The 16917-nt window shown below is 44.8% G+C and overlaps 1 protein-coding gene and 1 long non-coding RNA gene across 2 annotated transcripts in view; one reads left to right on the top strand and one right to left on the bottom strand.

Annotated features, from left to right (window-relative positions):
* Window positions 1–4292, top strand: part of LOC138772871 (uncharacterized) — a 60376-nt gene extending 56084 nt beyond the window's left edge. Inside the window, exon 3 of the long non-coding RNA XR_011359840.1 lies at window positions 4140–4292. This is a non-coding gene — a long non-coding RNA (uncharacterized lncRNA). The remainder of the gene's footprint in view (window positions 1–4139) is intronic.
* Window positions 1–16917, bottom strand: part of ATP9A (ATPase phospholipid transporting 9A (putative)) — a 99901-nt gene that overhangs the window by 13460 nt on the left and 69524 nt on the right. Inside the window, exons 16-23 of the mRNA XM_069953591.1 lie at window positions 12245–12337; window positions 9381–9464; window positions 9061–9231; window positions 7471–7569; window positions 7297–7386; window positions 4151–4295; window positions 3631–3695; window positions 2564–2719 (exon numbers count right to left, since the gene is read on the bottom strand). Of these exons, the coding sequence (XP_069809692.1) occupies window positions 2564–2719; window positions 3631–3695; window positions 4151–4295; window positions 7297–7386; window positions 7471–7569; window positions 9061–9231; window positions 9381–9464; window positions 12245–12337 (903 nt within the window). The remainder of the gene's footprint in view (window positions 1–2563; window positions 2720–3630; window positions 3696–4150; window positions 4296–7296; window positions 7387–7470; window positions 7570–9060; window positions 9232–9380; window positions 9465–12244; window positions 12338–16917) is intronic.

The following is a 16917-nucleotide window of genomic DNA, read 5'->3' as shown; positions in this document are numbered from 1 at the left end:
GATTTATTATGTCTCTCCATGTCCGTATTTCAGCAACGCTGATCATTAGAATGAGAGCGCTGCAGAGAGGGGGATGAAGCTGCCAGCATACGATTCTCCCATCTCACCCTGCTGATCGGTGGAGGTCTCAGCGGTAAGATACCCATCAATCAAAAGGTATAAATAAAAGTCTTATAATACGCAAATGTGAACAATGCAGAAATGTAATGTTACTTTTATCCATTGACTTCTATGTTCTAAAAAGAGTAACGATAAAGATCGAAAAATACATTGTGTATAGAATATGGCGCATGGGAAACGTGAATAAAACCGTGTGAGTTTACTGGCAGAACAGGATGAATATGAATATGGATGTGATAATCAGACGTGTGAACGAGCCCTGAGCCCTGGATGTGTGTGTGTATATATTATATATACACACATACATACACCTTGAACAGGAGCCCTCGATTATAGCTCGTCTCTGTGTTGGATACACTCTTGGTTTTTGCTACAAATACTACATGGGACCCCAGCCAACAACACTTACACTTTATAGACAAAGATATTAAAGGGAGACTCCAGCAGTAATGTTTTCGCTTTGTTTGTTTTCAAATCAACTGCTGTCAGAAAGTTTTACAAATTTGTAATTTACTGTATTTCACAGGCTAGGACTGCCGCGGCCTGTGATTGGCTGAGTGGCCTGTCGGCTGACAGGCCGCTCTGAAGCTAGAGGGCAGGACCCGGGGAGAAGCGGACCGCAGCAGCAGCAGCCCTGGAGCGTGGATAGGTAAAGTATACCATCTAAGCAAGGGCTGCGAGGACATTGGTAACGATGTCCCTGCAGCCTTTGTTAAACGATTATCGGGCCGTGTAATAGGCCCAGTAAACGAGTGCCGATCTAGCAGATTGGCGCTCGTTTACAGTTGTCATCGGGCCCCTATCGGCCCGTCTAATAGTACCCTAAGGGGGCAAACACTTTTTACTTGCTGTGTCCGTCTATAGACACCGCACCCCGAGGTGTACCCCCTAACAAGCTCCCATTAGAGGAGACCCATGCAGCTCTGGAGATCCCTATAGCAGCTGAGCGGCTCGCACCGCGCTCCAGATCTGCGCCTGTTTGTTTATTTAGTAGAACATTGTTTGAAACAAGAATTTCCTTCTATTAAACCGTATTAGTCATCGCGCCACGTCCTCTGTCACCACCTCAATTGTACAGTTTCCTTCTGTTTACAAACCGCTATTTGTGGAGGCCCCGCGCTACCTCCCCGAACCAGAGCCCGGCCAAGAGCCATTATTCATAACATATTGTCATCATTGTATAGAAGGAGATCACAGGAGAGCCATACATGTAATATTACAGTCTACGGGATCAAGACACACATTACTTATCCTGGATTATACTGCAGAGCTGCGCTCACTATTCTGCTGGTGGGGTCACTGTGTACATACATTACATTACTGATCCTGAGTTACATCCTGTATTATACTCCAGAGCTGCACTCACTATTCTGCTGGTGGGGTCACTGTGTACATACATTACATTACTGATCCTGAGTTACATCCTGTATTATACTCCAGAGCTGCACTCACTATTCTGCTGGTGGGGTCACTGTGTACATACATTACTGATCCTGAGTTACATCCTGTATTATACTCCAGAGCTGCGCTCTCTATTCTGCTGGGGGGGTCACTGTGTACATACATTACTGATCCTGAGTTACATCCTGAATTATACCCCAGAGCTGCACTCACTATTCTGCTGGTGGGGTCACTGTGTACATACATTACTGATCCTGAGTTACATCCTGTATTATACCCCAGAGCTGCGCTCTCTATTCTGCTGGGAGGGTCACTGTGTACATACATTACATTACTGATCCTGAGTTACATCCTGTATTATACCCCAGAGCTGCACTCACTATTCTGCTGGTGGGGTCACTGTGTACATACATTACATTACTGATCCTGAGTTACATCCTGTATTATACTCCAGAGCTGCACTCACTATTCTGCTGGTGGGGTCACTGTGTACATACATTACATTACTGATCCTGAGTTACATCCTGTATTATACTCCAGAGCTGCACTCACTATTCTGCTGGTGGGGTCACTGTGTACATACATTACATTACTGATCCTGAGTTACATCCTGTATTATACCCCAGAGCTGCACTCACTATTCTGCTGGTGGGGTCACTGTGTACATACATTACATTACTGATCCTGAGTTACATCCTGTATTATACTCCAGAGCTGCACTCACTATTCTGCTGGTGGGGTCACTGTGTACATACATTACATTACTGATCCTGAGTTACATCCTGTATTATACCCCAGAGCTGCACTCACTATTCTGCTGGTGGGGTCACTGTGTACATACATTACATTACTGATCCTGAGTTACATCCTGTATTATACTCCAGAGCTGCACTCACTATTCTGCTGGTGGGGTCACTGTGTACATACATTACATTACTGATCCTGAGTTACATCCTGTATTATACTCCAGAGCTGCACTCAGTCTATAAGGATTAATATAAACCATTATATGTTATGCGCAGCTCCCGGTTGTATTCCATACCTGCATGGTGCTGATACACAGACTCCGGTGGATGACAAATTGGCTCAGGCCTGCCGACCTTTTGTAGCTGTTCCGTCCGTGAACCATCAGGAGGCGGCCGAGGTGCTTGAATTGTGTGACGGAGAAATCTGCTGCTAGTGACGCCTGTTTCCCTTCCTGAAATAGAGCGGCAGAGTTAGGCTGGGGTCACACTACCTTTCTGCAATCTGTTTTTTTGCAAATAAAAAATTTACTTCCATAATAATAATAATTAAAAAAACGGATTCATTTTTTTTTAACAGACACAAAAATTAGGTAGACTACGTTTTTGTGTTCGTTAAAAAAACAACAGATCCGTTTTGGATCAGTTTTTTTTATAATTTAAGTCAATGGAAAAACAGATCAAAACTGACACACACAGTTGCATCTGTTTTTTTCATCAGCTTTTCATCCTTTTTTGCAAAAAACAGATTGCAAAAACATAGTGTGAACCCTGCTTTACAAGAGACCATAGAGATATCCGCACAGCCATCATATGCGCCATCCACACCACACAGCACCATGTTCTCCCTTGCTGGAAGAATTTATTTTGAAGCGTCAGTTTTATTTTTCTAAAGGGATAGTTCACCAAAAAAATATTTCTTTTAAATCAGCTGGTGCCACAAAGTGTCAACGATTTGTAATTTACTTCTATTAAAAAATCTCTAGTCTTCCAGTACTTATCAGCTGCTGTATGTCCTGGTGTATTCTCTTCAGTCTGACACAGTGCTCTCTGCTGCCACCTCTGTCCATGTCAGGAACTGTCCAGAGCAGGAGAGGTTTTCTATAGGGATTTGCTGCTGCTCTGGACAGTTCCTGATATGGACAGAGGTGGCAGCAGAGAGCACACCACTTCCTGCAGGACATACAGCAGCTGATAAGTACTGGAAGACTGGAGATTTCTTTTACCTGCTGCACACATCTCCAGGTTGTACGTGTTACTGCACATCAGCGCCATTCATGTCCATGGAGTGGAGCTGCAGGAAGTGATATAAGTCATACATGGAACCATTTTGAGAGGATTTATAGAGGACACCGAGATATCTCACCTTCCCTTCAACTCCGACCCCACAGTCGGCCTCCTGGATCATGCTGACGTCATTCCCACCATCACCTGCAAGACAGATTGGCTAAAGATGAGGAGGGAATATGTACTTTGAAGTGAATGGAGCAGACTTGTAATACCACACACAACCTGAGGACAAGGGTGACGCTGTTTGTGCAAGAAAGTAGCCTTGCTTTTTCTAACCCTGGACCACCCCTATACGGGCCCTATTACACTGACACATTTATCTGACAGACCATTGAAGCCAAAGCCAGAAACAGACTATAAACAGAGAACAGGTCATAAAGGAAAGACTGAGCTTTCTCCTCTTTTCACATCCATTCCTGGCTTTGGCTTCAATAATCTGTGTGTGTAATAGGGCCCTGAGAGTGAGCCTCAGTGCAGCGGTGCATGGTGCAGGAGTCGCTCTTTTTCCCACCACTACCTGCAGGAATAGATTTGGTGTTGATACAGATGAAGTTTTCTGCATTTTCGCTTTATTTTATTATACAGGTCGTTCTTACCTACAGCGCAGGTCAGCTTTCCCGTCCGTTCCTGCAGGAGGCGCACTATCTGAGCTTTCTGAGTGGGGGCGCAGCGGCAGCAAACCACGGCCGGACACTGACAGGCCAGCTCCATGAACTCGTACTCGTAATACTTCAGACACACCTGGTAGGAGACATGGCGGGTTATCATGGACGCTCACACTCCCTTCTATCTACATAGATTTAGCTGTACTTTTTTACCAAGAAATAAAGAGTAAAAATGGAGGCATCGCCTATAGCAACCAGATCTCAGTTTTGGTTGCTATTGGTAACTGCTGCTTCTCCTTTGCTCTGTAGTAACACTGGGATTGTTTTCTTTTAGTTTAAAGGGGTTATCCAGGATTACCAAAACATGGCTGCCCCCCATCCGTCTGGTATTCAGGTGTAGTACCAGACCTGACCATGGATAAGAGTGGTGCTGTTCCTGGGATAAAGCTGCCATGTTCTTGTCATCTCCCAATTTTCCTTAAAGGGGATGTGTCACCTATGAGTCAGATACTAAAATGTCTTCCTTCATTCTAATCTGTTTCTATTTTCTGACTGTAATTTCTTTAACATTTTCTTTCTGTAACATATTGCCTGGGCCGTTAGTGACACACTTTACAGCAAGACTCATGGACATAGAGGATAATAGAGAGACTCTGTCCCCTTGAGATGAATGTGAGACATTACTGAGCGCGCTCTGTGACCTTTGAAGAGGTCAGCGCACAGGGAGCTGCTATTGTCTCCTCGATCTACTGGTGTCACATGACGCTGCAATGCTGTACAGATCACTTTACTGCAGCCTCCTCTTATCACCACAGACACAACAGGAAGTCTCAGCTTAGTTTGAGCCCCAGTGGTCAGAATGAGAACTGCAAAATATCAGGAGTATTTTATAATATAGATAGAAAATTAGAAAAATTCTATAAAAATCTGTTTACCATAAAGGCATTAGTTTCTGATGAGACTGCCCCTTTAATCCCTTCAGCCAGGGTGTGTTCTCACGGACCCCCAAAGAGGACCTGTCAGCAGCCTGTTTGTTAATATGTAAATGTCAGCGCTCAGGTGGGACCCCCGCAGCATGGTAAGAGCCAAGGGGCAGGCGGGTGAGCGGGTATCCCCGCCCACCTAAGGGCCCTATTCCACCAGGCGATAATCGTTCAGTTAAATAGCAGTTAACAACTAACGACCAAACGAGAAATCGTTGATCGTTTAATAAGACCTGGACCTATTTTTATTGTTGCTCGTTCGCATTGAATAAGACGTCGTTCAGTCGTTCGCAGTACTGATGAACCCAATAGTGACCGCAAGAACGATCATAAGTAACGATTATCTTTCCATGTAAATGGGTGAACGATTTCAGGTCTTTCGTAATATCGGTCACTTGGATCGCTTATCGTTAACGATTATACGAACGATAATCGTTCGGTGGAATAGGGCATAAGTCACATTTAACAAACAAGCTGCTGACAGGTCCAATTCCTATACGTGTACACTCAGTCCGGCTGAGCATGCACGGGTTATCCTGTCAGAGCAATCATCGGAAATTAAAACTGAACATGTCTGGAACAGGAAGCAATACATACTGCATCCAGTACCCGTATACCCCTTACACCACAGCAGTATACAGCATGAGACCACTGCACCCAGTACCCGTATACCCCTCACACCACTGCACCCAGTACCCGTATACCCCTTACACCACAGCAGTATACAGCATGAGACCACTGCACCCAGTACCCGTATACCCCTCACACCACTGCACCCAGTACCCGTATACCCCTTACACCACAGCAGTATACAGCATGAGACCACTGCACCCAGTACCCGTATACCCCTCACACCAGTGCACCCAGTACCCGTATACCCCTTACACCACAGCAGTATACAGCATGAGACCACTGCACCCAGTACCCGTATACCCCTCACACCACTGCACCCAGTACCCGTATACCCCCCACACCACTGCACCCAGTACCAGTATACCCCTCATATCACTGCACCCAGTAACCGTATACCCTTCACATCACTGCACCCAGTACCTGTATACCCCTCTCACCACTGCACCCAGTACCTGTATACCCCTTACACCACAGCAGTATACAGCATGAGACCACTGCACCCAGTACCAGTATACCCCTCACACCACTGCACCCAGTACCCGTATACCCCTCACACTACTGCACCCAGTACCCGTATACCCCTCACACCACTGCACCCAGTACCCGTATACCCCTCACACCACTGCACCCAGTACCCGTATATACCCCCCACACCACTGCACCCAGTAACCGTATACCCTTCACACCACTGCACCCAGTACCCGTATACCCCTCACACCACTGCACCCAGTACCGTATACCCCCCACACAACTGCACCCAGTACATGCCTCACACCACTGCACCCAGTACCCGTATACCCCACTGCACCCAGTACCCGTATACCCCCCACACTACTGCACCCAGTACCCGTATACCCCCCACACCACTGGACCCAATACCCGTATACCCCCCCACACCACTGCACCCAGTACCCGTATACCCCCCCACACCACTGCACCCAGTACCCATATACCCCCCACACCACTGCACCCAGTACCCGTATACCCCCCACACTACTGCACCCAGTACCCGTATATCCCTCACACCATTGCACCAAGTACCCGTATACCCCCCACACCACTGCACCAAGTACCCGTATACCCCCCACACCACTGCACCCAGTACCTGTATATCCCTCACACCACTGCACCAAGTACCCGTATACCCCCCACACTACTGCACCCAGTACCCGTATACCCCCCACACTACTGCACCCAGTACCTGTATATCCCTCACACCATTGCAGTATACAGCATGAGACCACTGCACCCAGTACCCGTATACCCCTCACATCACTGCACCCAGTAACTGTATATCCCTCACACCACTGCACCCAGTACCCGTATACCCCTTACACCACTGCATCCAGTACCCGTATACCCCTCACACCCAGAGATTGGCTGTAGTGGAGACACAGGTATATGGGCACACTGTGGCTACTGGAAAGCAAACCATCAGGTAGCAGCAGGCTGGTGTCGCTGGACACATTAGACAGCAGCCCCATGTAAATGGATTAGTTAGGAGTGATAATATTGTAATACCTCCAGAGAGTCTCCTGATATCACCAGGGCGCAGTCGTGTTTCCTTCGGAAGGCGTTCAGCTCCAGGTGGGCCTCCCCACGATTGGTTACCTGTCAGGATAAGACATGGCGTACTATATGTGACTCTCCTTCCTATATGTATATACACTATATCACATGGTAACGGCCACTCACCGGCCGGAAGATGTGGATGTCCTGGTTTCTGGTCACTAAATGTGCGTTCTTGGCCGTGCAGGTTGCGGTCTCCAGCTTGTCTCCAGTAAGCATCCAGACCTGGAAATGACACCGGATCTGAGCACGTGGCTGGATTTAATAACAGCTGGGATATGGGGAAAGGGGGCTCTACAGCGCAGTGCAACCTTCAGTGTAAATCATGGAGGATGTGGATGTGTGGATATTGCGGCTACGTCCCAGATCACGGCTGGATGTATATGAGCTTGGCTATCTATTAAATAATATATGAAAGAAGCAACAGCGATACTAGAAATGTTTAAAGCGACTCTGTACCCACAATCTGTGTTCATCATTAGGAATGGCTCTGGCAGAATTTCTCCTATTCCTCACTTGTCTGAAGACTGCACAGGGGCCTTAACCATGCAACACATGTGCAGTGTTCACACAGGTGATGAATAGGAGAAATTGTTCTTGGGGCATTCCCAATGATGAGGAGGGTGGAGGAGGAGGGGCGGAGAGGGTGTGTCAGCCTAATGCACAGATACTCTAGGACACACCAATTTGACACGGGGCTGCAAGTTTAAAAGTTGTTTTTTAGGACAATAACTGCATCACCTGCCAAACGGACCCCAGGACAAATCTTGGATTAAACGCAGCTATCTGAAGCGGTTAGGAGGGGTCAGATTGTGGATACAGAGTCGCTTTAAGTGACCCTGAAATGATCCTCCATCCTTGACGCTGCTGGCTGCACCCTGAACACCAGGTAGAAACAAGGCTTATATTAATATAGTGACGACAGCTGCACCTTCTGCTCACTGGCGCCCCCAGTTGTTGGAGAAGCAGTTTACAGTCGCTGCAATGGTATCAAGTTTAGCAACACTGCCTCTGCCTCTTTTTACTCCCAGTTATGCCTATGGCTTGGTGGACGTCAGCGAGCCCTTTACATATGTCATCCTGGAGCCGCGTCCTATCGTATTGGCACAGACGCAGTAAATCAAAGGACTCCAAAGCTTTCTCTGTGCCGATGCACTGGGACGTGGCTCCAGTTATGTAAACGGATCCCTGATGTAAAGGGGAACTTGGTTGGTATGGAAGTTTATTTACAGGGGGGGGGGCTGGCTAATAGAAATTAGCTACAGGGGGACCTTCTTAATAATGGAGGCTACCTATAGGGGGCCGCTGCCAAATGCTGCATTATATTATTGCCATTTGTGGTACTTTATGTGGGAAAGGAAAGTAGGGAGTAGAAAGACTGCAGAGCCTAAGATGTTTTGCAGGTTTTGAAGAGACGAGCTATGGCTCATGGCTATGGAAGAAATCACCATAGTGTTCTGGCCCAGATGGGAATGGAAAAAGGAATGTGAACAACTCGGCTCCCTGTGAGTCCCTGGATGTAGCTGCACTGTAATCACTTATAAGACCTATATGGTCTGTGGTGTAATGATAGTGGTTATTGTGTGGCGGTATGATTTCGGCTTTATGTAGTGGTAATATCTTTCTGTCTATACTGTATTTTTTTTTTACAGTTCAGTAATGTTTCCCTCCAGAAACAGCAACCTCTTAACGTCATGTAATTCTGTACATCGGTACCTTCATTCCAGCATTTCTCAAAGTCTCCAGGGTGGGACGGACATCGACCTGAAGCTGATCTTCTACCCCGGTCAGACACAGCAGTTCCATCTCCATCTCCAGGCTCTCTATCACAGTGGCCACTTTCAGTGAGCGGTCGTGGACGCTGAGCTTCGCCTGGACGTACCGCGCCTGGTCGGGAAAACCACGGAAACAGACTGACACGGCTGAAAATAGGTTTATAGCAGCCAAACCGAACCACTTACTGTCCACTCATCACAGCATGAAAAAACATAGAAACACAAATCAGATCTCTGTGGTTTTGTATAGAAGAGTCTCACCTCGAAATCCTGGTACTGTTCCTCAGTCAGAGACTTCTTTGCCACCACCAGAACCCGGAGGCCCTCCCTCGCCATATTGCCGCACTGGAAGAGAAGAAATGACAGGAAGATCCTACGTCAGACGCCTGGGGATACGGGATCTAGGCTTCACCCCCAGATAAGGTACACTCTAGTCACACGGCACTGTAACACGGGGGACACTACCAGAATATTTTTAAACTGTACGAAACAAATATATATTTAAAAAAATATATATATATAATTTTTTTTAAGTTTTTTTTTTTTTTTTTTTTTAAAGGTCCAGGATGTCACTAATTCCCATAACTACCTCACAGCGTTCCAGGATTTCTTTAACCATAAACTCGTGAAATAATCTTGGCAATTATTCCACACAATAAGACGGCCGTGACCTGCAGTGTGTCGCCTCCAGCAGTGTGTTCTGTAACTACCCGGCCTGAAGAGCATTCAAGGAATCTGTGTACATGAAGACCAGTGTGGAAAGTTGTGCAGGGAATGTATTACTGCGCTTGTATCATTGCGCTTGTATCATTGCGCTTGTATCATTGCGCTTGTATCATTGCGCTTGTATCATTGCGCTTGTATCATTGCGCTTGTATCATTGCGCTTGTATCATTGCGCTTGTATCATTGCGCTTGTATCATTGGGTTTGTATCATTGGGTTTGTATCATTGCGTTTGTATCATTGCGTTTGTATCATTGCGTTTGTATCATTGCGTTTATCATTGCGTTTGTATCATTGCGTTTGTATCATTGCGTTTGTATCATTGCGTTTGTATCATTGCGTTTGTATCATTGCGTTTGTATCATTGCGTTTGTATCATTGCGTTTATCATTGCGTTTGTATCATTGCGTTTGTATCATTGCGTTTGTATCATTGCGTTTGTATCATTGCGTTTGTATCACTGCGTTTGTAGCACTGCGTTTGTATCATTGCGTTTGTATCATTGCGCTTGTATCATTGGGTTTGTAGCACTGCGTTTGTATCATTGGGTTTGTATCATTGCGTTTGTATCATTGCGCTTGTATCATTGGGTTTGTATCATTGGGTTTGTATCATTGGGTTTGTAGCACTGGGTTTGTATCACTGCGTTTGTATCACTGCGTTTGTATCACTGCGTTTGTATCATTGCGTTTGTATCATTGCGTTTGTATCATTGCGTTTGTATCATTGCGTTTGTATCATTGCGTTTGTAGCACTGCGTTTGTATCATTGCGTTTGTAGCACTGCGTTTGTATCATTGGGTTTGTATCATTGCGCTTGTATCATTGCGTTTGTAGCACTGCGTTTGTAGCACTGCGTTTGTATCATTGCGCTTGTATCATTGCGTTTGTATCATTGCGTTTGTAGCACTGCATTTGTATCATTGCGTTTGTATCATTGCGTTTGTATCATTGCGTTTGTATCATTGCGTTTGTATCATTGGGTTTGTATCATTGTGTTTCCCCCTTTATCATACACAGTATGTATAATTTTTTGCCTGTGTTTTTGTTCGGTTGTGATTCTCGTGCAGATTGCAGAAATCTAGCCGCGACCAGCCGACTCCTCCACATCAGGTGTAACAACTCAATTTCACAACATTAAAAAAGGTTTTGGTGCATAATAAATAGATCTCACACGGAAACCCTCAGTAATTAGACTGATTCTAGGAGCCAGGGCCAATCCTGAGAATTACAGGGCCGCAGCCTTGTCACCCCCTTCACCGTTTCTCCCACCTGTCTGTACAGGGACGTGCAGCAGCCCCATTCACCGGACACTGCTTAGGGAGGAGGCCACACAGCTCATTCAGCGCTAACCCCCCTCTGTCAGCCGGTCAGGGGCAATAATCATAATGGGATTCTGTGTACCAAAACCCCTATATGAGGACAGCTGCTTTCTCCCAGAAACAGCTCTACCCCTGACCACAGAATATGTGAGGTATTACAGCTCAGCTGCATTCACAAAATGGGCTGCAATACCCTCACCCAACCTGATGAAAAGAGTGGTGCTGGTACTAGAAGAAAGCGGCCATCTCTTTCTAAGCGGTCACTCTCCTTTTTACTCATTATGACGTGTTAGGTATCATTACTGTTATAGCTTGGTGAAGCACGGAGCAGTGCGCTTCACTCCCCCCTGGACTGATTACAGGAGTCAGCCCCTATTATAGTCTATGGAGCCCAGGCAGGAAGCAGAGCATTACACCTGGCTAGAACTCCTAGGGGCAGGGGCAGCACGGCTTTCTGACATCTATAGGTTATAACTGGGCAGAACTCAGTCACATCCTCCATTTATTAGACTGCCATTGTATACACTGGTCTCTAAAGGGGGTCTCCAGTGCTACAAAACCATGGCCACTTCCTTCCAGAGACAGCACCGCTCTTGTCTCCAGATTGGGGGCAGGTTTTGTAACTCAGTTCCATTGAAGTGAATGGAGCTTAAGACCTGGTACCTGGAGACAAAAGCGGTGCTGTCTCTGGAAAAAGGTGGCCATGTTTTTGTAGAGCTGGAGAACCCCTTTAGGGTGCGTTCACACGTACACAATATGTAGCAGATCCTCTACGTGTGAACGCACCGTCAAGGTGAAATAAACTGTTCCCCATCTCTTAGAGGGGCTCACCGGTAAATTAAAATGGCTCTCCTTGGCCATCCCCCGCCTTCTTGTGACCAGTGGAGAAAAGAATCAGCTGTGTTAGACAATTTCAGTATACCCCATTGACATTGATGGGTGGTGCACTATGTACGTAACTGGAAGTTAAGCAGTGTCCTTTGTGTAACACAGCTGACTCGGCCACTGACTGACAGGCTGAAGGTGGCCGGGGAGCCATAGTCTTCATGTAATACTATACAGGCTGTCCAGGTCACTGACCTCCTCCTCCAGCCAGTCATTATACTGCACAATCCCGGCCATCACCACGTCCGCTCCCTTCATGTAGAACGTGATCTCTCCGGTGGAGTCCTCCTGTAAGGCAAGGGTTAAAGCGTTACTGACATAATGCAACAAATACAATGTACTATCATCTCCCATATACTACTGTATGTTATAACCTGTATGGACAGAGCTGTGACACGTGGGTCACATGATGGGAATGTATTATAAGGGTCTGTTCACACTGTGTAACCGGATGGGTTTATTTCAGATTGTTAAAGTGTCTTATTCATGTGATAGGAAGGAATGTAGTGTTTTCATGTCTTATTTGTATCTATGTATCTATCTATCTATCTTAGCTGGCTGTGTAAGTGGGATTGGTTTGTATTTAGCTATGTGCATGGGAATAGGTATTGTTATGTCAACTGTTCGGCCATAAACCTCCCCAGTAGTGTCAACATTGGAGGACACAGTTGTTGTTATTGCCCAAATGCATGTAGCTGAAATTGAACAACCACATTTTGCTTGATAAACATGTACAAAGCCTGGGAAACTTCCATTCATGGTCATCAGTGGTCTACATAGACATTTCTGGAAGCACATCACCCCCCACCCAAACTTACTATAAAGATCGGGGGTATGTAGCTTCTAGTCAGCCTCAGCTGGGACCATGGATGGAAGGTGCCCAGCACCCTGTCATCGAGCAAAATGGGTGTATATTAGTCCATAATATACAATGGGGCTCCCCGTTTCATTGTGGAAGGAACAACCATGCATCTGTACCATCTGTAACTGCAGCTAAGTATTGTTTTCTGTAATAAATCTCTTATTCTTCTATAAATCTGTGTGGTTATGGCCTTCTCAGACTATTATCAAAAGCAACCGGTTACATAATGGTGTCAGAAGTGGGATAATAGTCCAGGAATTGCTATAACTGTATAATAGAAATATAATGTATGTGTTAGCTGAGATGTGTAGTTGTGGGGTAGATGACAAAGCGAGTCCAGTCCCCTGGTGGGTGTATAGTTCGCGACCCTGGGCACCCAGCACTCGAGGTGGTGACACCATGACAGCTGACAGACCCCAGTCGGCTGGTGGTGCCTTGTTATGTCTCTTGAATGGCAGAAGACGGCAGCAGATGTGGGATGGATCTGTCTGCTGGCGCGAATTGAGAGAGACATACAAGAAAAAGAAGTGAAGCAAGTGGGCTTCATGGATGTGGAGATTGTAGGGTGGGAGCAAGCTCCTCACCAGGTTTTGGCCAATGAGTGGTAGCAGTGTGTTGGTTTATAGGTTTGAAGTAACTCATGATAAGAGTTAGAGAGATGTGAAACCTGTAGTAATGTGTTTGCAAAGAGGATGAGTAGAAGTTGTGTGTTATTGGCCGGTAAGAATGGATGTTATTGTTTTACCGGTATTGGAACGACGAATGTGTAAAAGGTAACAGTGTGATAGTGAAAAGCGTAACTTCCAGCCTTAAATGACGGCTTGTATATTTGTGTTGTAATGGTCCGTATATGACGTTGCATGTGTATTTGCACTGCAGAAAAGTTTTTTCTCTCTGTATCTAGGAGAGCAGAGTGAGCAGCAGCTTGTCAGGTAACAGTCTGTGTTCAGTCTCTGAAGCTGATCTATGGCTTATAGTAGTAGCATGGAATTGGTGGAGTTTTGACAACAAGTCTAATATTACTAGATATTCACATTTGAAACTAATGAAGATCATGAATATATTAGCTACAAAGATATCAGTTGGGGACTCTGTCATTTGAAGGAAAGTTGATGGCTATCTGGTGGTGAGATTTATAGACTTAATCTCTGTGCAAAGTGTTGTACTCTGTCCATTGTTTTAGTGTTTGTATTTTCTGTATGTGGACCAGTCAGATAAAGGTTAGTCTGATGGAACATGAGGACTTCATGGGATTATTTAATCTATGATATAACTAATATGTCTGTGTTTTATCTGCAGGTTCTTGGAGTATTGCTATATATAGTATGTGTATAACCTGTGATGTAATGGATATCCTTTAACATTAATTTAAATCCACGTGGTAACAAATTGGCCAAATGTCAGTACTTTTGTATTGTGTACATGTTGTGTTTTCCTTATTGTTTTGTATTCTGCAGCTGTTGAGAGAAGAACAGAAGTGAAGAGACACCCCCTGCTAATGTATTTCTTCCCCTAATTACAACTAATGATTTGTTTGTTTGCAGAGTAAGTGGCCGTCCTAGCAGAGAAGCCAGGTTTGATATCACCTGTTGAGTCCTGGCCAGAGTAAAACTTAATGTTCTTTTTTTTGTAGTACTACCCACATGTGTTTTTTGGGTATACTGGGGATTGTAGTTCAGTGAGACACCAGACTGAATAAAAATGCGCATTTAGGTTTTTGGTTTTTGTTTGGAGCTCCAGTTAGAGTTGATAAGAACTCTTTTGTTTTTTTTGGAAGTGACTTTTGCGCTTCCTGTGAGACTGTTGTGAATGGGCCCATGTATGTCTATTGTTTGTCTGTACTGCCGTATGTTATATGTATCTAAACGTTTGCGCAGCGATTTTGAACTCAGCTGAAAGCAATAGAGTGATCTATTTAGATCATTCTATGAGCTGTATGTATAGTTGTATTACCTGTATGGATGGATGGCTCAGACTGATGTATAGTTCTATGAGTCGTATGTTGGGGTTATATGACAGATAAAATGTAAAAGTAACCTGCCTGCATTGTGAAAATTTATACATGATACGATCTAAAATGTGATGTACTAAATTTTATCAAATTTTACAGATGGTAAAGGAAAGTTGACATGTTTTATACTCCCTCTTGCTATAACAGAAATATGTACATGATATTGATGAGATACCTGAGAACCTTAGAGTATTTAGCAATAAGGGTAGAATGACTAGAGACATATAGGAGGACAATATTATGTGTTTACCTTGTTTGTTCTATAACAGAGATCCTCAGGTGCTGACTGGGCAATGTTACTACAAGAAGGTGTTGGATTGACAAAATTAGAGTGTGACATTTGTTACTGTTGTTTCATTCATTTAATGAAGGGGTGGTGAAGAACAAACACCATAAAGAGATACAAGAGCCATCAAGGACGCTGCAAGTCATGATATTCTGCTCTTGTGTGACTGAGACTGAGTTGCTGAGCCCACCCCATACAGCTTGAATGTTTTTCTGCTATGGTCTGTCTCTAACTCCATCTTCAGCAAAGTGCAAAGTGCAGATGAGCCTGAAGAGGCGACAACCTGAGATGACTGTCTGCCGAGGTGCCAAGATGATGGAGAAAAATGACCCTCACCAGGCACAGCACTGCCACAGAAAGGGGCTCTAGAGTCTGCACCTCCAGCCATATCTGCAACCCCCCTGACCTGAGAGAGAGGAGGGGGAAGGACTGAGACAGACCAATCAACTTGCAAAGACATCTATAAAGAGAGACATTTACGAACTAAAGAGACATTTTTTCATTGCTATGACTGATAATCCAGCACACCAGTCTTTTCCAGTTTTGGTTTTTAGCCCAGTCAGTGCCAAGGTAATTTCTGTGATAGACAAATAAGAAATAGTGAAATATTGTCCTACAGCAACCTCATGTTCATTATGGACCAAGGGGTGGGAAATGTCATTACTGATATGTACTTGTCATGGTCTCAAGTTTAGTGTATTACACAAAGGTTTAGAAACAGGAGGTGAGGTATAAAATGAAGGGAGAATAGTAAGTGAACAATTAAATGTTTCAATGTTGGTGGAAGAATATTTCTATGACATCACAAATAATGTTTTGTAACTTCCTTAAATCACATCAATAAGACAAGGGGTGGAGTGTAACCGGATGGGTTTATTTCAGATTGTTAAAGTGTCTTATTCATGTGATAGGAAGGAATGTAGTGTTTTCATGTCTTATTTGTATCTATGTATCTATCTATCTATCTTAGCTGGCTGTGTAAGTGGGATTGGTTTGTATTTAGCTATGTGCATGGGAATAGGTATTGTTATGTCAACTGTTCGGCCATAAACCTCCCCAGTAGTGTCAACATTGGAGGACACAGTTGTTGTTATTGCCCAAATGCATGTAGCTGAAATTGAACAACCACATTTTGCTTGATAAACATGTACAAAGCCTGGGAAACTTCCATTCATGGTCATCAGTGGTCTACATAGACATTTCTGGAAGCACATCACCCCCCACCCAAACTTACTATAAAGATCGGGGGTATGTAGCTTCTAGTCAGCCTCAGCTGGGACCATGGATGGAAGGTGCCCAGCACCCTGTCATCGAGCAAAATGGGTGTATATTAGTCCATAATATACAATGGGGCTCCCCGTTTCATTGTGGAAGGAACAACCATGCATCTGTACCATCTGTAACTGCAGCTAAGTATTGTTTTCTGTAATAAATCTCTTATTCTTCTATAAATCTGTGTGGTTATGGCCTTCTCAGACTATTATCAAAAGCAACCGGTTACACACTGCTAAAACCAGCCATAACTGGTGTCAGAAAGTTAAAGAGATTTGTAATTTATTTCTATTTAAAAACCTCCAGTCTTCCAGTACTCATCAGCTGCTGTATGTCCTGCAGGAAGTGGTGTATTCTTTCCAGTCTGACACAGTGCTCTCTGCTGCCACCTCTGTCCATGTCAGGAACTGTCCAGAGCAGCAGCAAATCCCCATAGA

The sequence above is a fragment of the Dendropsophus ebraccatus genome, chromosome 14, assembly GCF_027789765.1.
Source record: "Dendropsophus ebraccatus isolate aDenEbr1 chromosome 14, aDenEbr1.pat, whole genome shotgun sequence".
NCBI classification, from domain to species: Eukaryota; Metazoa; Chordata; class Amphibia; order Anura; family Hylidae; genus Dendropsophus; species Dendropsophus ebraccatus.
Note: the sequence above shows the minus strand (reverse complement) of the source record. Positions and strands in the feature narration are given on the sequence as shown.